The 25,055-nt window shown below is 43.1% G+C and overlaps 2 protein-coding genes across 7 annotated transcripts in view; both read right to left on the minus strand.

Moving 5' to 3' along the window:
* Window positions 1-11,829, minus strand: part of kdm6ba (lysine (K)-specific demethylase 6B, a) — a 109,470-nt gene extending 97,641 nt beyond the window's left edge. For 4 of the 5 annotated variants that reach the window (XM_085451604.1, XM_085451605.1, XM_085451599.1 and 1 more), the window contains exons 1-4: window positions 11,595-11,829; window positions 9,663-9,831; window positions 8,517-8,653; window positions 8,083-8,126 (exon numbers count right to left, since the gene is read on the minus strand). The gene's annotated coding sequence lies outside the window, so the exon portion shown is untranslated. The remainder of the gene's footprint in view (window positions 1-8,082; window positions 8,127-8,516; window positions 8,654-9,662; window positions 9,832-11,594) is intronic. The other variant, XM_085451600.1, reaches the window with a different exon arrangement.
* Window positions 11,830-14,797: 2,968 nt separating this feature from the next.
* Window positions 14,798-25,055, minus strand: part of dnah2 (dynein, axonemal, heavy chain 2) — a 63,950-nt gene continuing 53,692 nt past the window's right edge. For both annotated transcript variants that reach the window (XM_085451607.1, XM_085451608.1), the window contains exons 84-88: window positions 23,772-23,886; window positions 16,681-16,857; window positions 16,337-16,411; window positions 15,316-15,466; window positions 14,798-15,131 (exon numbers count right to left, since the gene is read on the minus strand). In XM_085451607.1, coding sequence (XP_085307733.1) covers window positions 14,977-15,131; window positions 15,316-15,466; window positions 16,337-16,411; window positions 16,681-16,857; window positions 23,772-23,886 — 673 coding nt within the window. In that variant the 3' untranslated portion in view covers window positions 14,798-14,976. The remainder of the gene's footprint in view (window positions 15,132-15,315; window positions 15,467-16,336; window positions 16,412-16,680; window positions 16,858-23,771; window positions 23,887-25,055) is intronic.

Raw genomic sequence — 25,055 nt, forward strand, 5'->3', positions numbered from 1 at the left:
AATGTATAATGCATGTGCACGCGCTGAGGCAAACCTATTAATACATTCATCTCAACAGTCACGGGCTGCCATCGCTCACTTGCTCTGTACACGCAAGCCTAATAGGTTTCACTTTCACACGAGTTTACGTGTTCCTCTTTCTGCAGATTTTTAAATGACTCACCAAAGCTTCTAGCAGCTCTGGCGAGTCATTTTGGTAGGTCAGTAGGTGAATGCCGCCTTTGGTGTCTGGCTATCTTGTCTGGTTAACATAAATAGACAAACACGCCCTCTTAGCTGCGTAATGACCTATTCCCAGTATCTAAGTTTGGCGACCTGTGTCTTTTTCTGTTCTGTTTATGTTTGTGAGGGTGACACGTGATTTTAAATGCAGCTCTTAAAAGCTTAGGCAAGTCAACTACGACTTCAGTTACTCATGAGTAAGTTTCTAATGACAAAGTTTCTCGTTCATGAATATGTACGGGCACACATACAAGCACTTCGAAAGATTTTCAAGAATACTGACTGACTTAAAATCTAGCATTGTTTTTGTTTACGGCAGATAATAAAAACCTGTGTATGCGCTACACTGTCTGCAGTCTGATTTTACAGTATGCTGGATTCTCATACTGTCTGTGTTACAACTGCTACATGTCGCCCCCTGTTGACTTGGACATAATATATACGCACTGGAACCAGTTAAAAGTGAAGCGACCAACATTGATCATCACGTTGCAGTGTACTGCTCTCCCAGGAAACCTTTGCAATCATTTGGGGTTTCAGTTGGACCTGATCCACTCGCTTAAATGTTGGAGACCAACTGAAATTACCAAAAAGCAGTGGCGTCTCCCAGCAAGAGGATGTGCCAGCCAAATAGCAAAAACTGCTCAGAAACAACTTGAGGAACAAGTCAAAGAGGCCAGCGCATGGACCTGAACTCCGAAACAATCTGGATCCACATCCAATCAAGCATCCGTGGAATGCACTGGAACGAACCGTATCCACAGACTCCCGCTCCGCAACCCACAGGATCTGAAGAGATCCGCTCTCAATCTGCAGGTGCCAGATACCACAGGACAACCCCAGAGGTCCTGTGTCCATCCCACAGTGACCGATGTATATTATTGTAAGTCCTAACCAAACTAGCAAAAATTACTAGAACCTGTAAAGCTCTAACCACAGAGGATATTTCAGCTGTGTGTTTCGACTGACCACATACACTCACATTTTAAGTCAATCCAGTTATCTGAACTAGTGACATGAGAGCCAGAGTTTTTCTTGTACTCTCCATCCGTAAACAGGCTATTTTCCTCCGTTTCACTCATTTAACTACAGCGATTGTGTTTACAGCTGTGCAAGAACTCAATAAAGTGCCTAAATGGAAAAGGAGAGAGAGAACTGACGGTATATATATTTAGGCCACGCCTTCTAGGCAGAGATGGTGTGAGTATTTTGTTTTTTATGTCTTTTTGTCACATATCACATTATAATGTAGAAAGAGATCAAAGACTGAAAATTTCTGCAGGGTAAAGGTGGACGCACCACCTTTCTCGGTGTAAACCCAAAAGTCAAGACAGAACATGTATAAACAAACAGCTTCAAGCTCCAGCTTCACATCTCGTCTATAGGATCCCTCTCCATCCTAGCTCCTGTCGCTCCGTCTCTCCTCCTCTACACCCTCACTCTCTCCCTTTGCTGGCCTCTCGCACACAAAGGCAGGGGGAGACAGAGGTGGAGGATGGAGGGAGGGGAAGGGAAGGGAAGGGAAGGGAAGAGAAGGCACAAAGGACTGGGAGCTGTGGGCTTGCCCTGGGGAAAGGGAGGGTGAGGGGGGGTATATGTGGGGTAACAGGGGGTCAAAGGGGGGCCACAGAGGGGTGGGGTGGGGGGGTAGATAGTGGAGCTGGGGGTGGGGAGAAACCTGAGAGGCAGAAAGCCAAAACAGGAGCTGGGTGAGAAAGATGGGGAGACGACGGTGGGAAGGGAGGGTCTGAGGGTGAGAGAGCACAACACAAGAAAGCTTATAGCTGCAGTGATTTCTCCCCCACTTTGAAGGGGGTTGGCAGTGGATTTGTTCGAGAAAGGGATTTGGTTTGGGAGAGTCAGAAGAAGCTAGGATTTGATGAGATTTACACTTTTTCTTCAACAGGAATGCACAGCCACCATCTACTAAAGCTTGTGTAAGCGTTTTAGCCACATGTCTTTGGGCTTTTTTAGGCAGAGACCGTCTCCATATTCTGCCCTGAGTTTTTCAAGGCAGCAACAAAAGCTACAGCCAAGTTTTTCCTCAAGTCCTCACAAACAGACAAATGTGTCCTTTTTCCCCCCCTAGACAACACAACAAATGATCAGATGCTAAAAATCCAATTAAAGTTCTCACGTTGCGTGTGGCTCAGCTATCAAGGTTTATTATAGTGGGAGACAAGCCAAGTTCAAGATGTCCAACAGAGAGTGATATAAAAAAAACACCATATTCAGCATCAACATGAGTGCAGGTGTTTATTGGTCATGTACACTTTTAAAGGCGACTGTCTGCCAGTGAACTTTGTGTGACTGCAGCCATTATGATTTCGCCAATAACAACAAATTGCACTTCATAAAAGGATCCGACAAGTATGCTCTAGAGCACAGATAAGCAATTGATTTTCCCAAGGAGGTAAACTGGGACTGTGGTAGCACCGATATGCTGAAATCACTTCAGCTTAGTGGTGCAGCTCAATTCATATGAAGACATGTGATGTTTCGCTGTATAAATGAAACTGAATTTAATTCTGCCTACTATTAATTTTATGTCTTTATAAGCTTATCTGCATCGTCCTACAAAATAGCCCCAGTTTTTTATTTGTTGCCACTTGGGAAAATTAATTAGCACCTCTGACAAATCAAGCTAACTTCAAAATACTGAAATGAAATAAGCTAGTCGATGATACTTGTCTTGTCCGTGCAGTGTTCTTCTACCAAACATTTCTCTTTCAGAAGTCTTCAACGTTGAACTCAAGGGCAAGGAAACAAATAAAGCACACGCAAGGTTACGATATTAGAAATAAATCAGTATTGTTGTTTATGCTATGACGCCGTCTCTCCCTCGGTTACAATATTAGATTTAACGTCCCTCATTTGCATTTTGTCAAACGTCCTGCAGCACCCCGAGAGAGCGCCTGCTACTGTCTGTGTAGTTATTGGTCTTTCAGGCTGCAATCACACAGGCCTAGAGAGCAGTCACTGATCATCTGGCAAACACTGGTCATGAGGATAAAATGTGTGTTTCCCAAGCGGATGGAGAGAGGATGCTGGAGGTAATGGCAATTGTTGTGAAAACAACCACTAAAGCTCCAGTCGTGCAGGCCTAGAGACTGGTGAATGACTCCCTACTAGCCACTGGTGGTAAATCTCAAAAAGGTAAAACACAAACCAGCAAGAAATACACGCTACCTGTAACATGAAAGCTGTTTGTGTCGCACTTTTCACAGTTTTTCTACCATTTGTAGAGCAGTTGTGTTTGTAGTCACGCTTTTCTTGCAAATTATGGGCATTTTTGGAAATCTGCTAGCAATGAAAGCAATCGACAGGTTTTACCTGCCAGAACCACTCTGGGAATACTCATTTTTACTTAGCAACCAGGGGTTGCCAACCAGTCTCAAGCCCTTTATAACTGAGGCCTCAGGTGTGTGTTTTGGAGGTCAATTATGATTTATAATAACAAATTACAGATCCTAATTTGTTTTGAAAGTAAGAAAGACCAAGAAAACTTCAGGCTTTTATCTTAATTAGTTTTTGAAATATTCATGTTCAAACATCACCTCAGATTTGTGTGAAAAAAAGGCCCGAAAGTGAAATTTTATATTGAGCAGCAAATATGGATACATGTAGCTAGAAATCTATAGCACTCATAGCTATGTTTTAACTGTGCATAACTCAGAGACGGTTGAACAGTTTTAAAACATGAATTTTAAGGCATTTTGTAACTGTAACTGTATAATGTCTTGTATTTTTATTGATATTACACTGGTCAGTTGCAGAAAAAGTAAAGTTGAAGGTAATCAAACCACACATAAGCACAAAACTGTCTAATAATCACACATCTAGTCACTTTCCTCAGCAGCTCTCCTCATTTGTAGCTTTGTTTGTGTGCAGCTGTTGTATTGCATTAAAAAGCTATGTCAGCACCTACCCCACGTAATTCTTTTTAAAAAACTAGTGCAACCCTCCCCATATTGCCTCCATTTGCTTAAATTACCACAACCTCACACTAATCTTGCACCGTCTAACCACCCCTAACTGCCTAAAAGAAAAAACACTGCGGGGGATCAGACGCAGGTGCACACATTAACACAAACACCAACAGACGTTCAAGTATTTAAGTAGCTGGCCTATTAAACGTGTAGTAACGCAGACACGCAAATATGGAGCCTACCACCGGAGAATTGTGACGGTTGCGAAATGCGGGCCAAAACAACAAGCCTGGCAGTGAAGGAGAGGCATCTTTTGGCTCTGTCACCCTCTACACACACAAACACAAATAACAACACAGCCTAAAAAAGAGTTCACACACACACAAACCCAGTGCCCTCTTTTCACATGAGCGTTATATAACCCAGCAGGCAGAGGAACACTTGGTTTCATCACATCTTTATCTCGACTTCCACTGTGAGATTTCTCTCCATTCGTTCTTTTCCCCTTCAGTCTCTTGTAGTAAAAGAAATACGATTTTTCCCTCTCTCTCTGCCAGCTGTTATTTAAAAGCATTAAACAGCTTTGATGCTGTAAACGTGTGTGTTTAATGTGCTTTATGCAGCAGCAAAACGCCCTCGTAGACCTCCAGGAAGTGGATGATGTCAGCTCCACCTCTACGGTTCTTCCCTACACCACTCCTCCCTCAATGACACTGCTGATGATGACAGGAGGAGGAGGAGGATGAGAACAACGACGATGAAGAGGAGTCTCTCCCCCTCCCTTTACTTCCTGTCCTCCTCCTCCTCACCCACTGCTTCCTGCTGTCCTACCCCCGGGCATCCTGACTCAGCTCTCACCACCTCTCTTCCTCTATATCCTGCCTCACAGTCTGCTCTCCCTTGAACCAGAAGCATCGTTTCGTTTCAGTTTCATCCCAGTTGAAGTTAAATTAAACATGTTTAATTTAACATGTCTGTGCTGGGCCACTCATATGTGGATTGCACGTGTTTGCTTGTGTTTAAAAGAAAGAAGCGGAGGAGTACGATGGTGGTGAAAAGATGCCAAATCCCAGCGTCTGTGTCCACAGACAGCATTTTCTTTTTGTGCCCATGACCTTAAATTCAAACCGCTTATTGTTGCTAGGTTACAAAAGCCTTCTTCGTCAGAGTATTTTCAATTATTTACAGCGGTGATACTCCAAAAGGACAGTAAACGCATATCAAAGGCCAACCGCCTCTTTTTTTTTTTTTTTCATTTTGATTGGTTGGTGAGAGAAAAGTGAAAGTGATGAATGCAGGTGGAAGAAAATACATTAAAGGCCTGTGGACACGAGCCTTTGATAGGCCTACCCTAAACCCAGTATCAGACAGTCACCTGCTGCATAAAGGATGGAGCTGAGTAGTAAAAGCAGCATTTTTCCAAGCCTATCCAACTGAAATGTCTGTTATTCACCTCACTTTATAAGCATTTCTTTTTTCTAATGTGGACATATCTGAGCCGTCATTCCTGTTAAAATTAAATTTGTGGCTTATTCCACTCCATCAGCGTCTGCAGGGCTGCGCTTTTATGGTGCACTCTCTCTGTGGGGTTGCAGCCGAACATGTGCCACTCATCTACCAGGTCTTAAACTAGATCCCTGTCCAAATAAACCATCTGGCAAAACTGGTCCCAGGTGCTCCATGTGGAATTGTTTCACTTACAATGGGCCAAAAAGTGGAGAGGGTGCTGCCAAGCTCTATAAGTCAAGCGTGGTGACATCATCATAGCGTTAGATTTATTATTGCTATTTGGAGGTGGCTCTCTTGGACTCAAACCAACACTAAGAGGGGGGGATTCACACAAAAGGCTGTCAGTCACGCCGAAACTGGGCCTGGGCCACAGTATGCTTTCAGCCTTACTCCACATACAGCACCCAGCCTGTTCCTCTGGGGCTTGTATAACAGTCAAACAACTTGGCGTGAAAAAAGACGCATAAACTGGAAGGACGTAAAGAAAGAATGTTATAATAAAATAATCAGAAATACCTACGATCTGATTAACAGGCTGTCGTGCACTCACGCTCGATCTCATATCATCCTGTTAGTGTTGTTCCTGGATCAACAAAACTAATGTTGGTTCAACACTGCAAGTGACCAATCACAGTGCAGTGCCGTCACACTTTTGCAACGTGGAAACGCTGTGACACCGCGCAGCAAACCGTAAACCTAACCCCATAACCGTAACCCTCACCACAATCACATCCTAACCCCGACCCTAAACACTCCCTGTTTGGGTTTTTTCCTGAGTGGACATCAGCAGGTTTTTATCCCCCAAAAAAACCTATGACATCATAACAATGTGATTGGTCAGGTCTAACGTTAATCCTGGACAAGCCTTATTATGTTGATACAGGAACAACACCAACACAAGCGTATCAGATAGACCTGCAGTCACTATGGATGGAATTTCACAAGATAGTACAACTGCATCTGATACACGGTCATCCTCAGGAAGGTGACCAAACGTACCAAAAACAATACAGCAAATAAAAAGACGACTGCGAGGCTTTCACCTTTTTTACAGCGGCAGGGTGCCGGTGCCAAAACTCTAACTCCAGTACTGCACCACATAACTGCTGGGCCCAAAATTCAAACCACCGACGTTATTATCTACGCAAGGGGCAAGTGCAAGAGTCCCAGAGTCTGGCAGCCATGGTTATCTTGGAACTGAAAAAACGTCTGCTGGAGATGCCAAACCTGTTAAAATAAAGCAGTAAAACAGAGCTGGCTCTACATCAGCACCACTTTCGCACATGTCACACATTTCCAACTAAGTACACGTGAATCTGCACAGGTATACAGCAGCACAATCTCCCCGACTATCAAGTCCTAAGTGACGACACTGAAAACAAAAACTACTAAAAAAACATCTTCTGATCGTCTAGATGTTATATTTGACTGCTTCTCTGGTTCTGCACATGCGGTGTCAGCTACCTGTCGCAAACCACAATCTGCTTAATTCACACAGGTTGATCCATTCATGGTTTGATTCTTATACAGCAGTAATCTCTGCATTTCCTTGGTTAGTAATCTCTGCAGTTTGACTAACCTTCTTGACACCACTCTGGGTTTGACGCTGCGATGCTGTTTCTTATTTGAACTACAAACCTTCCTGTCTCGCTTCCTTCTCCGAGGCTCTTGCAGCTATACTTTGCTCAGCATGTACGTGCACGTGCGTGTGCGAGAATAACGGCCTTAAGCAAGGCTGCGTGTAATGTGTAGTGAATTCATGTTTCTAATGGATCAGATTCATTGCCAGCTATAAATGCATGCAATAAAGCAGAGCTGGCCGAATCACAAAAAACACTGCAGGTGTGTGAGGCTTGGCGAGCATGTGTGCATTTGTCCCTAGATGAGTGGGGGTGTTTGAGAGGTATGCTAGAGAGTGTTTCAAGTGTGAAAATGAAACAGAACTGGTGCAGGGTTAGGTGCGTGTACACCTAAATAATGGTGTTACATCTGTAAAACAGAGAAGCTTACGTGTGCATGGCTCTAGCCTGGGCCCCAACCATGACAGTGGTGAGAACGGCAAACAGAGAAAGATTTATATCAGTAAAATAGCAGAACTACATTTTTTTCTCTGCCTGGTACACGCCTCGTAAATGCAGGCGAACAGCAGGGCAGAACAGAGAAGAAAACCTTTAAATGTATGGAAGTTAAAGCGTATTCAAGGCCACTTAGCCTCTGGTTCAGCCTATGTAAGTAATACACATGCAAAACAATAGCCGACTACAACGTAAAATCTCTAGTGGAAGACAGACAAACAGAACACAGAGAGGTTTCCATCATGGCTAAACGGTTTACTCATGCACATCCCATTTGTCACTGCGGAGCTGGCAGGTAGAGCTAGCGCTGGTAGTTCAGGCTCTGGGTAAAAGGTGAAAGGTCTTACCTGAGCAGGTGGACACTTGCAGAGGCCAGGTGCAGACTGCCTCCCTGCAGGAGAAAACATGCCGATAAAATCAATGGATCTGATGAGAATCTGTCCAATTACTCAAAAAATTTGATACTAGTATAGATCAGAGCAGTATTTCTGTTAAGAGCCTTCTCAGATACCAATCAATGTTAGTGCTGTTGATAGTTTGATAGAACATAGTGCAGAATAATTTTAAAGCGGGTTATAAGTCAGATACTATGAACAAATACTGGGTGAATATTAGAGTCTTTTTAGTCTATAAAAGTGACTATTAAAATATTTTTTGGAAGTTTGGAATAATCAAAAACTGCATGTGGCAGCAGTGTTTTAGCAACTGCTCTTAATTGCAATAACCATGCATAAAACTATTAGGTGTCTATGAGCATCCTTCATCACTAAGGCGTGTTTACCATTTCCATGCTGTGGGGCTGATGCACTTGCTCATTCTTGCCTGCAGTGTAGCCAGCCAAACTCATGGCCTCAGTCGGGCGCCGGCGGCTCTTTAAACAGGTCGCGACAAGGCTTAGCCATGCTCCTCACTTTGTCCCTGTGAACAGGAGAGGTATACATAGATCAGTTAGTGACAGACATCTACACAGCAGCATTTTAACACAGTGATTCAGAGAGGCCTATCTGCCTTTCCAACACTAAAGTCAGGGAAATTAGCAGATGTTATTAAAGCCCATAAATAGTAAGACCTGGACTGAAAGTGTGGCACCATCTAGAGGTAAAAACACGCTCTTACATTTCACCAATTTGTCCAAAAAATAGCTTGGAACAGCAAAGTCCATACAGAAAGTGACAGATGATGAAACTGATTGCAACTTGTGGTTACTAAATTGGTAAATGGTTGCCCAGATTTGGAGGAAGACTCACTCACATCCACTTTGGATTGCAAAACTAATGCAGAGGTGACCTTTCTACAAACAGTCACAGTATGACTTGGACTGACTGCAGTCACGCTCAGAAAGGCTGTCGAATGTTTCATAAATAAGTGTGCGCTGATATATTAATGAGGACAGACTGCCAACATGAGGAGACTCAGCTGACTGCCAGTTGGTTGTATTCTGGTTATATTCCTACAGAACAGGAAGGTTGCAGAGCACAAATGTAATTGTTAAATATGAATTTTTGTCCATGTAGATGTCGACAGATATGTGATTTTCAATGATTTATCACAGTCAATTATCAGAAACAGACTCCATGTAATTGCAAACTTGATCCAATTCAATGGCAGACCGATAGCAGACGTATGGCAACATTTATAGCAGGTTTTAAAGTGACGTAACTCCTTGAATAAAAACAAATCGACTGACCAAGTTTAACTCTGAGGATATCATTTGCTGTTTAAAAGGGGATAAATCACAATATATGATTTGCAATACTTGGGATATTGTAAAATGTTAAAAATTGCATCCGGGGGTGTGTGGTGATTCCCACCTCTAATACCCTCTCTAATGCATTGCATTGTGGGAGTTAATATTTAAACCTAATTTAAATTCAATTCAATAGAAACAAAACAACACTGTGTTTTATATTGTAAGGTAAAGACTCACAATAAAACAGAGAAAGCCCGAGCAATCAGACGATCCCCTATGAGCAAGCACTTGGCAACAGTGGGAAGGAAAAACCCTTTTAACAGGAAGAAACCTCCAGCAGAACCGAGCTCAGGGGCAGCCAGACATCTGATTGGCAGTGAAGGGAGGAAGACGGGACAAAGACACGCTGAGGAAAAGAGCAAAAAATAATAATAACTGATGATTAAATGCAGAGTGGGGTGTAAGCACATAGTGAATGAAACAGAGTTATTATATTTTTGTATTTTCTTATTAGTTTTTATTTCATTTTCTTTTTAATTTTTGTGTTTAATTCAGTTTAGTTTCAGTTAGTTCTCAAAGTGGGTTTTCTTTTTTTCAGTTTAATTTATTGTTTGGACAATAGGTTTAGTCTTTTTTAATTATTATTGTATTTATGGTAAGCAGTGACTCACAGTCTCACAGACATAAAAGTTTAGACTCATATTGAGTTTTAAATTTTAGTTTACTTTTAGTTAACTACAATAACCTTGGCGTGAAAAAGAACAGTGAAAAACTCAGTGCATCGTGGGATTTAAAGTCGTAAAAGTGTAGCATCATACAAATAGAGACATTATTTCCCATGCGGGTTTCCAAGGAGAAAAAGGGGCTGATGTTAGTTGTGGGGAAAAAACATTTTTACAACATTTTTTAAAATATGGTTTTAGGAGAAAAAAAGAATATTTTTTTCCTTAAAAAAAATAAAATGAACTATTTTTAGACTGTTTTTAGTCTTTACGTCAGAGTTGTTCGCATCCAAGCTAGCATCAACATCTACAGTTATTGAGGCTAAATAGTGTAACAAGACACCAATCTGGAAGTTAACTTAAACTGAACCGAGTCCCCATATTTAAACAAAATAACAACAACAATGATAAACATGTTCGGTTGGTTTAACACAGCCGAGCCTGCCTGCTTCAGGAGGCTTCATTACAGACAACAGCAGGTCCCTGGGTGACCTTTGTTCGCCTCGCTGTATGCAAACAGTCATAGCTGAGGTCCTGTCACGCAAATATATTCATTTCCATACGGACATAAAAGTAACCTACTCGAAGGTGAAGCTCTGTCCTGGGTTGCCCTCCAGTGGCGGAGTACCCAAAGTGCTAGAGGAACAACAGGGAGAGGGGTGGAGACAAAAAAAATCCAAGGGGAAGAAAATTCAAACGCTCTTCCTGGTAAAGAACCCGCCACAACTTCACCACATGACATCTCAGAAAGAAAATGCGACACTCCTTCTGCCGACACCAACGAGCCCCCCCCCCATTTCATTCAGCTGGCTCTTATCAGCCCCCCCTCTCCCGTACTAATGTCCAAAACACATCCCAGTGACGCGCTGCATTTCACACCCACGGACACGCTCCGTGGTCTTTTTCCTTACATTTGCAAATGTGTTAACGGAAATCGGCACACGGCGATTGCGACATCACCAACTCCAGACGTACCTTCCGTAAACTCTGCCTTCCTTACCGTAGAAAACATGACATCACCAACTTTAGTTTGTATATGAAATTGGGTCTTTCTTTTTTTTTTTTTAACGCAGCTGTCTGCAACATAAAAAAGGGGAAAAAACGCAACAAATCAGCAACAACATCGAAACTTCTCCACCTTTATCACTGCAAACTTGGAGCGGTGCAGCCTATTGCTCTACAAGCAATTACATAATACCATCAAATTGTGTCCTTATGGTTAAAAAAAAGAAGGACACGTGAGGCTACTACAGACCCCACAGAAATTCCGCCTTTCTGCTGTGCAACATTTTCAGTTTGCTGGACTCATTTTCTAGAAGCAGCTCACATTTTTTTTTACAAGGTTAACGAAAGAGGACATTGTAGTTCAGGTTGTTTTCAATGGAGTCTCACCCCCCTACAATTAGGTATAAGGCCAGCATGCCTGACAGAGGTACGGAGAGCTTACCTTCTGTGTGTGATCCAAAACGTGCTGGGGAGGTGCCGCGCTGACTCTGGCTGTGAAAACAGTGGAAAATCTGCAAAGTAGCCCATCTCCTTCCACGGCCACGGGATGACGCAGACCTCTAAAAGCCCTCTCATCTCCCCCACTGACGAAAAATAAAATACTAAGCCTTTCCATTCAACGTCCGTAATAACGCGTTTAGGCGCAAATTATGACACGGGGAAGCACTGCGCACGCAGAGATCGCAGACCCCCCTCCCCGCCCCCCTCCGGCACAGAAAATGTGGATGCGTTCGCCCATGGGCAAGGCATGACGAACACACTCATCAGTGATGTTGCATCTTCACAGTCATATCGCGTTTCTTTTTCCTTCATCTGAACACCATCGGGTTAAGAAAAAAATCGCAAGCTGGTGAAGCCTTAAAAAAAAGCCTCAAAGACAGCGGGGGGGGGGGGGTTGCAATGGGGAACGGACTCCCCCCCGCCAACAATCATCCAGAAAGCGCTGCTGATATCCGTCTCATGGACAGCAACGGTGCGAGTGATCCGAGCAGGGAGTGCGTAAAGAAATTGCGCAGTTTTTATTCCATTGAAACGGAGACTCTTTCCCTTCTGTCCCCGCTGAAAGGCTCTTTCCCTTCCTCCTCCCTCCCTCCGCTCCCTTTCTCTCTCCTTCTCTCTCTTCCCTCATGCAGGTTTATTTTCAGTGGAAGAGTCTTGGACATTAACTGCCCCGCCTCCATAGTCACTGGCAAACACACTGTACAACTTGCCCAAATTCCACTATTAACTACTATTCGATCGCGAACAACCGAGCCGCAAGTTCCCGCCCCCCTCCTCTCCTCTCCTCTCGTAAGCATTTGGTTCAAGAGTCCAGCTCTCAGCTGGGTGAAGAGTTGCTGGAACCGAATGGGGCCCAAAGAGCCACTCGTAGTTGTAATCTTGTCAGGTGCCTTACACTTCCCAAGAAACGGAAAAGTTGCGCGCAAGCATGCCGGGAAATCAAATGAGCTCAAGGCGAAGTCAAATAAAGCCAACTGAGATCGGGTTGGCTCTCAGGAGTTCTTGAGCTGTTGTCAGGGCTTCTCCAAACGCAGACAAGCAACAGTCTGTGTTCAAGAGCGAGACGTGTGATTAAACACTTCCCTTCCTTGTCGTCTAAAAAGAGTTCACAAAAAGGTGGATCCTGGATCCTGTTTTCACATTGCCTCTAAAATCCACTGTGGTGATGCAGTGTCACCAGGTCTCGCGAGGAAGATGAGCAATATAATCTGAATCCCTGTCTGCGCACATCGCGTCAGTGAGGAGGGTTAATTAGTACCACTTGTACAGTGTTTCTAAAACGACTCCACAGCACATCAACATTCAAGTTTACTTCAGCTTAAGCTCTCATCCAAAAAACAAAAACAAAAACCCACCTCCCAAGCCTGATATTTGTTACAATCAGGATGGAGAATCAGCCAATTTGAATTTGAATTCCATGTGCTCACCCCTCCATCTCCCACCCAACTAGAGACCACCAATGCGCGCACGCACACACACACACACACACACACACACACACACACACACACACACACACACACACACACACACACACACACACACACAGACCTAGGGTCTGATAAAGAGGCTCTTAAACCTCGAGGAAGTCTGTGTTGGTCTTTGAGGGGGACAGTCCTTAATTCTGAATACAACCTTGAACTCAGCTTCCCCCCGCCCCCTCACTGGTTCCCCCTCTCTCATTACTGGAATCATTCTTCCTCCCAGCTTACTTTCTCCAGGGTCCCTTCTCTTGTTTTTCTCGCCCTCCCTTTCAGGAGTTTGGGCCGAGTCCTTTTCCAGTGGGGAAGTCCGGGGCTTCTCCCTCTCTCTCCCTCTCACAGCGCTGACTGACTCCAAACGTCTTGTCTGTGAAGCTTCATTAGAATTCATTTGTTTGAATGGGTTCATTTCTCCTTCACCCACTGCCCCCCCTCTCCTCCCCTTGTTTTTCCAAGCTCGGGAGACATGCATATTAGCATAAAAATGTCCTCTGCCTCACCTTGAGTAACTGCATTGTTTTCTTGCTTTTTATTTTTTTTACACCCTGGACACGTTTCTGCATACGTGCATGCAAAAACAAGACAAATTTAATTTCTTGCACATTTCTATCAACATTATTTTAGTCTAAAGGTTGTAAAACGAACGCAATTGCTTCATATTTTCATGACTGTTAGAGCACTAAGTGTGAAAAAACCAAGAAGGAATATATTATGACCTCCTCATAAACACTGGAAATATGCAGTGGAAAATATGTGAAGCATTTAGTACTACATTCACATATACACAGCCCGCTTAAGCCAATAACACAAACCATTCTAATCTGCACTAACCATTAAAATAAATTTGCGGGGTATGTGGAGGAATGGGGTCAAATCTTCCACTTAATAACTGTTCAAACCTCCTTTAGCAGAAAAGACAAAGGAGGATCGGACCTGCACAATGTTCAGAACAAACTCTGAACCATTACTTTATTCAAGACTGCTTCAGCAGGCCCACATTGTCGTGGTGTCTGGTGTTTCACAGCCTCTATATTGTGATAAACATACTATACAGTAAGACCTTCCAAACGTGGGGTCATCAGGTCACTTTGAGCTTCAGGTGGAGGATAGCCACTCTGGCCATGGCGGGGTAACAATAGCCCATTAGCCTTTTATGGCTGAGGGGTCAAAAGGGCTTCTTTACCTTTTTTTTTTGCCAATTTTGGATATACAGCTGAATAAAAACAGCCACTATTCCTTCCAATCATGCTATTCTGCTCATGCACTTACAGACCAGACCTGTCTACTTTTTAAAAACGCATAAAATAGATGTAATAGCTCATCATGTTACCAAGGAATCCACTGAGCACACAGTCAAACGCTTACGTGACCCAACAGTCACTTGATCCAGATGTTACAAAGAAGTAGGTTTCCAGTAAGCGCCGATACCTCACAGTCGGAGATTTCCTGTGCATGTGTATGTAGACGGTGGTGTGTTAATGTGTGTGTTTCAGCAGGGTAAGAGGGGGTCAGCATGGAAAGACTGATGGAGGTCTGTGGAGAGGAGTGCACAGTCGGTCATTTTAAGAGCAGAGAGAAGAAAAAGGTAAAAAAAGAAATAAGAGAAGGAGAGCTTCCAGAAATGTGTCTGACCTGCTTCAAAGAGTCAAAGAACGAGTCGAGCTCAGGTGTAAAATCCTACTTTATATAGAATTCACTTTACTGTAGAACTCACATTTGAAATCATTTCAGTCACAAAAACAGATGATAAAATAATTAAATAAGAACTACTACACAATGAATACCTGAACCTTGCACAGAAACAACGTTTTACAGTCAGTGTGTGCGTGATTGTTAAAGCCTTCAGTTGTCCAGGCTCATGAGAAGAGCAGTTCCTCTCTTGATCCAGTGCTCTGGAGTCACAGCTCCAGATTTAAGTTCAACGCCCACAACAAAAGACGCTCGGCCTGCCCCACCAGCACGCACCGGGTAGTAGTAACACGGACACAGGTACGTACCTTCACACAGAGACACACAACTGAGTCAGTGAAACCACAAAGCAGGACAGAGAACAAAAACAAGAATCCAAACTAAGTGATTTATGGATGAACATAATAATACAGGTGACAAAAAACCACATGAAAATAAATAAAGTGGAACATAAAAAAAAGTTTGTGAAACGAAGTAAGGAATTTCACTCACTCTTGGCCATCTTCTTGCGGTTTTCCACTGGTTTGAAGTGGATGGTGGGTATAGGACAGACCATCTGCATGGGTTTAGCTTCCACCAAACAGGAGTTGTTCTTGTCCCAACCCGCTCCCTCTAAATACAAACCTCTGACGAAGACTCCGTCCTGGAGGGGCCAAAGAGACAGGTATGGAAGGCCATGAGCAGGAAAACGTGGAAAAAACATGGATTATAAATAGGTAAAGGGGAGGGGGAGTGATATAAACACTCGCTTGGAGGTGACTTCTTGCATTAAAGAAAACATGACTAACAGCTCTGCCAAGGAATTAGATAATGAAATGAGGAGAGGAAAGAAGAGGGAAGAGGAGAGCTGCAGAAAGAAAGATGGATGGCAAGAGGTGGTGGTGTTTGGGTGGCGGGGGTTACGGAGAAGCTAGAGTAGAGGCAGAGAAAGAAGAATAAGAATAAAACAAGGGTGGCTCAGAAAGGAGGTGAATGGGAAGCAGTAGGTCATGAGAGAGAGAACATGGGAACACAAGAGTGGTACAGAGAGGATAGGAAAAAGGAGGGTGTGAAGGAGGAGAACAGAAAGGGGAGGCGGGGGAGAAACGGGAGAAAAAAATCATTTGGACAGAAGGAAAAAGAGTCAAAGCTAAAAAAAAAATGAGGGAAAACATCAAGTTAAGAAATGATAGAAGTGCAGACTGGCACTGAAAAATCAAAGAGAGAGAAAAGAGATCAGGGATAGAAATTAAATAATTACAATGTAAGAAAATATGACCAATCAAAACATTTTACATGATCTATAAAAACACCCAAACATCTACACGTGAGTGTATTTGAGGGATGAAAATAGAGATGCTGCTTTGAATGAAAATAGATTGTTCTGGGAAAAACACAGCCAGTGTCTGAGTGAAGATGAAAGATGTGATGTAAAGCTGTAATGACAGCTGAAAGCTAATGGATCAGAAAAAGTAGCCCGACGGCAGATTAGTGTCATTTTCTATACAATTTTAAGAAATACAATGTGTCTCACCTTTGGTGGGTAAAGGAGCTTGCTGTCATCTACAGTGGACACTATAAACTCCCAGGACAGCATGTCTACTGATATCTGCAGGGACACACAATAGAGTAGTTTTCATCAAATAAACACTGCGCAGCAAGCAAAGTAGGGTGTCTATATTATGTGTATTTTATGTGGTGTGAAATTTAATCTTCGCTGTTTAATCTTCAGTTTTGGAATCACGATTCACTGGGTTCAGCTCACAAAACCGTCTGTTAAAACAAGCTGAGACACTCAAAAATATATGGCCATCAATCACAAAGTGAGCGGGATTACATAACCGTCTCCTGTGCGCATGTGGTTGTGTGAATGCTCACGTTGCGTTGTCGAGCTGATGACTGCAGAACAGCAGTGAGGAAACCGTTGGGAAAGGTGAAACCGGACAGCCAGAACAAGTTGGGGGGCTGGGTCGTCTGTGCCCAGCGTGCAAACTGATCGACTCGCTGGCAAAGATCCCTAGTCCACGCTGCCAGGGGTTTCAGTGAGGGGTATGCCTAGAGGAGAGGGTGGGTGTGAGAGACGATGAGTGAGACGTGGAAAATCTACAACCATTTCATGCTTCCAGCTGTTGGCAGCTACTCAAAACAGGAACAAGTTCTGTTCAGTGCAGTCACACTGAGCACTGATGGCCTGTAGGTCTCATTAGCACACGAAACTGAACTGGTGAGTGAGAATTGAGAGGAAATGTACAAGGATGTCTCAGCATGCTGGCATCTTCAAATCTCAACAGGAAAACCTTTACTTGCTTTGACTGATTTGATAATACATAAAGACTCGCTGGGATCTAAAAATAACTGACCAAAGCATAAAAGTGATTGTGATAATTGGTTTTATTATCGAATACATAAAAAGTAAGTAACAATGACCTGTTCTCATTTCCAACTCCACATATTTCTTATTAATCACTTTGCATGATTCACAATTCTAAATAATCACTGTTTCTCTTACACTGCAGGCCCTCGGTTCATCCTCTGTCTGAAACAAGCTGTTTTATCTCCCTCAACCCTCCTTTAGACTGGCTGCCCCTCACAAAGCCACGGGTGGCTGGGCCTCCTGTGTTCACAGCTAGAGCTGTATGCCTGAAACGGCTCTATTATGGAACAAGAGCGCCACCTCCTCAGAAGTAGGAATTAGTGGTTGCATGGTGATTGGTTTGATTTTGATTTCTTTGCATTTGGAGACCGACTACAAGTAGTTGCAGCCACTAACTCCATTAACTCCAACCCACAGTGTTACTGGAGGCCAAGCTAATGCCATCCACGGTAAGCATCTGGCTAGACATCGTGTTTCTAAGCTTTTCAGGGCCGAGTACAATAACCTCAGTTTAATCTGCATTTAGAAGCAGAAAATTTCAAGTCATCCAGGTCTTTATGTCTTTAAGACATTCCTGCAGTTTAACTAATTGGTGTGTGTTATCTGGCTTCATGGACAGATAGAGCTGGGTGTCATCTGCATAGCAGTGAAAATTTATGCTATGTCTTTTGATGATAATGCCCAAGAGAAGCATGTATAATGTAAACAGAATTGGTCCTAGCACTGAACCCTGTGGAACTCCATAATTAACCTCAGTGTGTGAAGAGGACTCTCCATTTACATGTACAAACTGGAGTCTATTAGATAGATATGATACAAACCACTGCAGTGCAGTACCTGTAATACCTACAGCATGTTCTAATCGCTCTAGGATCCTAGGATCCTAGGATCCTAGAAACCTAGGATCACTGGACTAAATGACTACAGACCCGTGGCTCTGACATCTGTGGTCATGAAGTCATTTGAGCGCCTAGTTCTCTCCCATCTCAAGACCCTCACGGCCCCCCTCCTGGACCCCCTGCAGTTTGCATATAGAGCCAACAGGTCTGTAGACGACGCCATCAACATGGCTCTACACTTCATCCTGCAGCATCTGGACTCCCCAGGAACCTACGCCAGGATCCTGTTTGTGGACTTCAGCTCTGCCTTCAACACCATCCTTCCAGACCATCTCCGAGGCAAGCTTTCCCAGATGAATGTGCCTGATCCCATCTGCCGGTGGATCACTGACTTCCTGACGGACAGGAAGCAGCACGTGAGGCTGGGAAAGAATGTCTCGGACTCCCGGACCATCAGCACCGGCTCCCCTCAGGGCTGTGTTCTTTCTCCTCTGCTCTTCTCCCTGTACACCAACTGCTGCACCTCCACCCACCAGTCTGTCAAGCTAATCAAGTTTGCAGATGACACCACCGTCATTGGGCTCATCTCGGACGGGGATGAGTCTGCCTACAGGAGGGAGGTTGAACGTTTGGGGTCCTGGTGCAGCCACAACAACCTGGTGCTGAATGCCCAGAAGACAGTGGAGATTATTGTGGACTTCAGGAAGCACAAAGCCCCACTCCCCACCATCATCCTGACTGACACCCCCATCACCTCTGTGGACTCATTCCGCTTCCTGGGTACCACCATCACCCAGGATCTGAAGTGGGAGCCCACCATCACCTCCGTCATCAAGAAAGCCCAGCAGAGGATGTACTTCCTGAGGCAGCTGAAGAAATTCAACCTGCCAACACGGACGATGATGCAATTCTACACTGCAATCATCGAGTCCATCCTCACCTCCTCCATCACCGTGTGGTACGCTGGAGCCACTATCAGGGACAAACAGAGACTGCAGCGTGTTGTGCGCTCTGCTGAGAAGGTGATTGGCTGCAGACTCCCATCTCTGCAGGACCTGTACACCTCCAGGACACTGCGGCGTGCAGCCCGGATCTCAGCTGACCCTTCTCACCCTGGACACAGTCTGTTTGACCTGCTCCCCTCAGGCAGGAGGCTCCGGTCCATTCGCACCAGAACCTCTCGCCATAAGAACAGTTTCTTCCCCTCTGCTGTTGGACACATGAACAATAACCATATGACTGTTCCCACCACTAACACATGACCCTACGCTGTGTCACTGCATCATTTCATGTTTGGCACTGATCACCACCTGCACTCATGTATATATCTTTCTACGTAGCACTCATAATTCTTATTCTCATGTATATATCTCATGTATATCTCATGCACATATCTTTCTTTCTACATAGCACTTTAATTCTTATTGTCTGCACTGAAGCACCGCAGCAATTTCCTAATGTTGTAAACCTCAACATCTGGCAATAAACCCATTCTGATTCTGATTCTCTAATAGGATATTATGGTCGACAGTATCGAACGCTGCACTGAGGTCTAGCAGGACAAGCACAGAGATGAGTCCACTGTCAGAGGCCATAAGAAGATCATTTGTAACCTTCACTAAAGCTGTTTCTGTGCTGTGATGAGCTCTGAAACCTGACTGAAACTCTTCAAATAAACCATTCCTCTGCAGATGATCAGTTAGCTGTTTGACAACTACCCTTTCAAGGATTTTTGATATGAAAGGAAGGTTGGAGATTGGCCTATAATTAGCTAAGACTGCTGGGTCTAGAGATGGCTTTTTGAGTAAAGGTTTAACTATAGCTAGCTTAAAGGCCTGTGGTACATAGCCGATTATTAGAGATAGGTTGATCATATTTAAGATTGAAGCATTCATTAATTAATTAATTCAAATTTTATTTGTGAAGAAATTCATAAAGTCATTACTAGTTAATGTTGAAGGAATTGTTGGCTCAACAGAGCTCTGACTTCTTATCAGCCTGGCTACAGAGCTGAAGAGAAACCTGGGGTTGTTCTTATTTTCTTCAGTCGGTGACGAGTAGTAAGATGTTCCAGCTTTACAGAGAGCTTTTTTTAATAGAGCATCAAATTGGCTTTCCAGGCTAAATAATGATTTTCTAAATTAGAGAGACACCATTTCCTCTTCAGCTTATGAGTTATCTGCTTTAAGGTACACATTTGAGAGTTATACCAGTGAGTCACGTACTTAGAGGAGCTACATTATCTAGAGTTGTACACAGTGAAGAAGTAGAGATATTAACAAGATGATCAACATCAGTAGTGTTAAGCTGCTCTGCACCGTCTTGGCGCAAGGCGTTGAGGAAGATAACAATGGATGAATTATATACTTAAACTTAGTTACAGCGCTTTCAGAAAGACATCTACTGTGATGAAATCCATTTGCCACTGCTGTGTAGTCGATTATTGTACTGGTTTTCCAGTTTTCCAGCTAGGGTGGACAAGTCAGGCTTTCAAATGAATGTAAACTCTGCACAAGGCCTTTGGTTGATTACCAAGCTGGAGTGGACGATTTCTGCCACAAACCCCACCTGCGCTTCGATGAGTCTAACAATTAGTATAACTCAGGGGCGTTGATTTCATCATACTGTAACCAATCAATTTGTTGATTAATGATTAAACTATAAAAAATAAACTATAACAATAACAATAAAAAGAGCTATATCCATTTTTCTGCAATCAAACCTCAAGTGCAACCAAACCTGGTCACCATCTTTGAAGGAATCATTTTAAAGACATCATGGCCTTAATATTTGAAACTATGATTTTGTTTAATGTGAGCATCCACAATTTTATATACGACAGAAAATAAGGAAAAGCAGAACAGACGAACTGTTCCTGCATTAGTCATATCCCCTCATATCTGTTTTTTTCAGTAGCTTATCAGTCATCTTATCTGCAGTAACATCAAACACAATGTGAAATACCAAACACAGCTTTACAAACAAAAATATCTGTATAATGAAAGGCGTGTCACGTATAAATTAATGCCTCAGATCCAAAGAATAAATGCTCGCGAACCACTTTTTCTGTCAGTCTACTCACTGATTTAAAAACCTTTTACTCAAAAGCAACAATTACAACAATGGGTTAGTGTGACAGACTCCGTCACAGTTCTCTATAATTTCAGAGAGTGAAAATAATCAAAACACGTGTGTTAGCTGTAACAGTAAAGATATAGCTGGGAAATGGCTCGTGCCTAGTAACTTTCCAAAACAATAAATATCAGCATGACTTAGTAATTCTCCATTTCAGAGGAACTAGCTATTAAACCTTTCAGCATTGTCACTGACGTTAAAGCCGCCATATCTGCCAAGAAGGGCTGTCATAGAGTAAAAAGACCAAACAGATGCCTAGGTTGAAGATGGGTGTAATAATTTCACTGTACAATACCATCTTAGCAACACTGATAAGCATCAATCTTATTGATATATGTTTCCCGTTGGCCCTCACGTTCACAGACGAGCTAAATGCTTTCAAAATGTAGGCTTCATGTCTGGAAAGCCACCAAGCCTTTATTGACAATATACAATTTAATGATTAATTTAAGATGTCTCTTAGGCGCACACACATTCATTATATGGTCGTCGCACATACGCACACAAATACAGGCAAAGGCTTGTGAGGAAACCAGATACAAAATGGCCGGAGACAGAGAGGCAGGCAGGCCAAAATTAAAGCCATGAGTCTGAGAGCTCAGAACTAATGACAGGCTGCTATGCCAAGGAGGGGCGGAGAAGAGAGGGATGGAGGGACGGAGGGATAAATAAGCAGGACACTCTTTGAGGGGCTGTAGTTGCTGCCTGGATCAGATGAAGCGTGACGAGAAAGAAAGAGAGCAGAATGGAGGTAATACTTCCGACATATAAACAGGAATGAGATACAGACGATGAAGAATGGAGGTGGACAATGACTGAACTAGTGCACAAAATGAGAGCAGGAGGAAAAAGAGTAAGCCACAACTGAAGTGAAAAGACCAAGAGATGAATAAAAAGCCTGGAATGGGAAGAAATATAAGGAGAGTCGTCAGGTTTACAAGTGATCAGCAGAACAGAGGCGCTCAGCTGGAGGCAACAACTCTAATAGCTATCCAATACTCCTATAAAAGGAAATAGATACACACACTCGCACAGACACATACGGTATATTGAGCTGTTTAAGCTCCTGGCTAGAGCACAATGAGCTCAGGGTCTTTTTAGGAAAGTGGAGCAGGCCTTGGAAGGTTTACTTTGCTTATTACACTACGATTAGTTCACAGACACTGGCTTTGTTTGGCTGCTGAAGCCCGAGGTATGCTCCACCTGACTAACAGCCTCTCACAAATACACCCATGAGCAAAAACACATACATGCATACATACATGCTTTTCATCCACAGCTCTAAGTCAGACACTTGAATATAAACATGAACTGCCCTTACTGACCCTTGTCAGTGGACAAACACACTCTAAACACACACACCGACACTCCCTTGTAGTCAGAAGCCTTTCCAGCCCCTTGACCTGGGCTGACAGCACCCTGTGTTCTCTCCCCACTGTAAAGAGTCCAGTGATAATGAAGCCAGAATGGAGCATTTGGACAGAATCACAGCTGGAATACAGCCAGAGCCACACTGAGCCCATCTGTGTGTGTGTGTGTGTGTGTGTGTGTGTGTGTGTGTGTGTGTGTGTGTGTGTGTGTGTGTGTGTGTGTGGACAGACCAGAACAATAAATGTATGTCTGCGTAGCCAGGCAGGGTGATGGATAAATACACATTTAATAACAGACCAGTGAGTGAGCACAGAGACAGGCATGCAGCTGTTTCAGTGGCTCAAAGCAGATTAGATCCGTGCTGATCGGATCACAATCACAGGGATCAATATGTGATATGAGTGCAGAGCAGACATCTGAAGGGCCTCTGTCAAGCAGCAACACACCAAAGGGATCTGTGGTAACTATCTCAGGGAGAGGAAGGCTTAAAATGCAGATTAAATCAGAATATGTAATGGAAAAATAAACACAGCGCTCTGTCAGTATTGAAACATTATCTGCGACCCTTATTCAGAAATGCTTGGTCAGTGCTTGATTATACAGTACAGCACGGCCAAACCAAAGAAAAGTTACATTTCTCTTCACAGTATGCCTTTAATCACGCATTCTGTTACTCCTTTTCAGTTTTACTTCAGTTCTGATTCAGCAAAATCTTCTTTGGCTTTTCATGTGCGCCCAATTTTCCAATAAGTAGCTTTCTCAGCACTATTGATCTTAGCAGTCCATCCTCGTTGTAGTCTGTCTGTCAACTTTATGAAGTAAGATAATCAGAAAGTACCACATGCAGTTTCACATCTGTCATGACTTAGAACGTGTGCTTCACACATAGGACGTGTGAGTGCATCGATTTATTTTTAAACAGTGAGAAGCGGCCTCATGCAGCTGAGAAAAGATAACCAGTGAATGCACAGTGGAGCATATTTGGGTTAATGTTTTTGTAACCTCAATGAACTTCTAGCCTAGAAGTCTAATCTCATAACAGGTCTTTGCATTTCTACAACCCCCAAAAAACGGACCCACAGTTGAAGAAAAGTGCATTTGATAATCTACAGTGTTCTTGTTGAGCTAGCAGAGACATATACAGAAGAATACATCTGCATAAGGAGACAGACCCAAGAAGGATCAGTAAAGGATCATAACTATCCTGCACTGGTAGCTGTAATAAACTGTGTGCACGTGTGTGTTTGCACCTTCTCCCACAGCGATGGTACACGGGCATCATGGATACAGTTGAAGATCTCCTCCAAGCTGGGTGACATCACTACTAAGCCTTTGATCCCTTTCTCCAGTTCCACCAGAGATGATCTAAAACACAAACATACACAGTTACAGTAAAACTGTGTCAACTGTGACAAAATGTGTAAAACATTTGATTGATAGGTGTTTAGCAGTAACTAGCATTGAGCCTTTTGAAATTACTCTTCGTCTTGCACATAAGCACAAGAGCAGGATGGTGAAATCCAAACTGCGTCTAGGACAGAAACAACCGCGCTGTAATACTAACGCAGCTTCAGCTGGGAAAGCTGCAGTGACAGCATGCTAACACAAAGCTAGCCAAGAACCTAGACTGATGTTAAAGCTGAGCGCATGCTGAACCCAACTCAGCACGCAGAGCCTGAACTTTAGCAGGTAACAAAAGGAGTGATAAGAAGTCAGGCTTGCAGCGTTGTAGCATCCATTTCTATCTGTCTACAGTAGAATCACTTTAAGTTGTCTTTGGCTGGTTTTCAACTTTGCTTTGTGTTGTTGGCTTCGTGTTTATATGCAAACACTAAAAGAAAGATGCCCCTGAGTCCTCATTAGGATTTGTGCGGGTACATGTAACTGTCATCTAAGGTTTATTTTGTTAACTGGTAATTATTCTGTAAATTGATCTGAAATGCATCGTCTCATAATGACAAAGCAATGTAATGAGTAACGTAATTAATTACTTTTTCTGGTGAGTAATCACGTAATGTACTTTATGTTACTTTTAAGACAAGTAACGAGTAATGTGTAATACATGGCTTTTTTTGGAATAACGGCCCCAGCACTGCCTAAAACACATCTAGGATTATTAGCGCTCTGCGACAAGACCACACCATGTTATACTTAAGTTATTCTATCAAGTGCACAACTTTCTGTTATTGATTTGTCTTTAATAACACTGGTAAATGGACTGATACCTATACAGCACTTTTGTACTCAACCACATTTATATTGCACTTCATTCTATGTGTTTTACTACTTCCCACTGCTTAACTGTTCCACATAGACTGACTCACACTGATGCATGCATCAGGAATTCAGGATTAGTACGCTTTAGCTCCTGAGCCACAACATTAAGTTAAAAATAGAAATAAATAGCATTGTTTTATAACTTAAAAAAAATATGAATAGCTGACCCAACCATAAATATGAATTTCTGCTTTTTTAATTTCTGTTATTGTCTTCAAACTGGTACAGAGGCTAATTGGAAGGAGTGAAAATCAAAA

This window comes from Copadichromis virginalis, linkage group LG3 (genome assembly GCF_057382275.1).
Source record: "Copadichromis virginalis isolate Kocher_CV1m ecotype Utaka linkage group LG3, C_Virginalis_male_GT1.1, whole genome shotgun sequence".
Taxonomy (NCBI): domain Eukaryota; kingdom Metazoa; phylum Chordata; class Actinopteri; order Cichliformes; family Cichlidae; genus Copadichromis; species Copadichromis virginalis.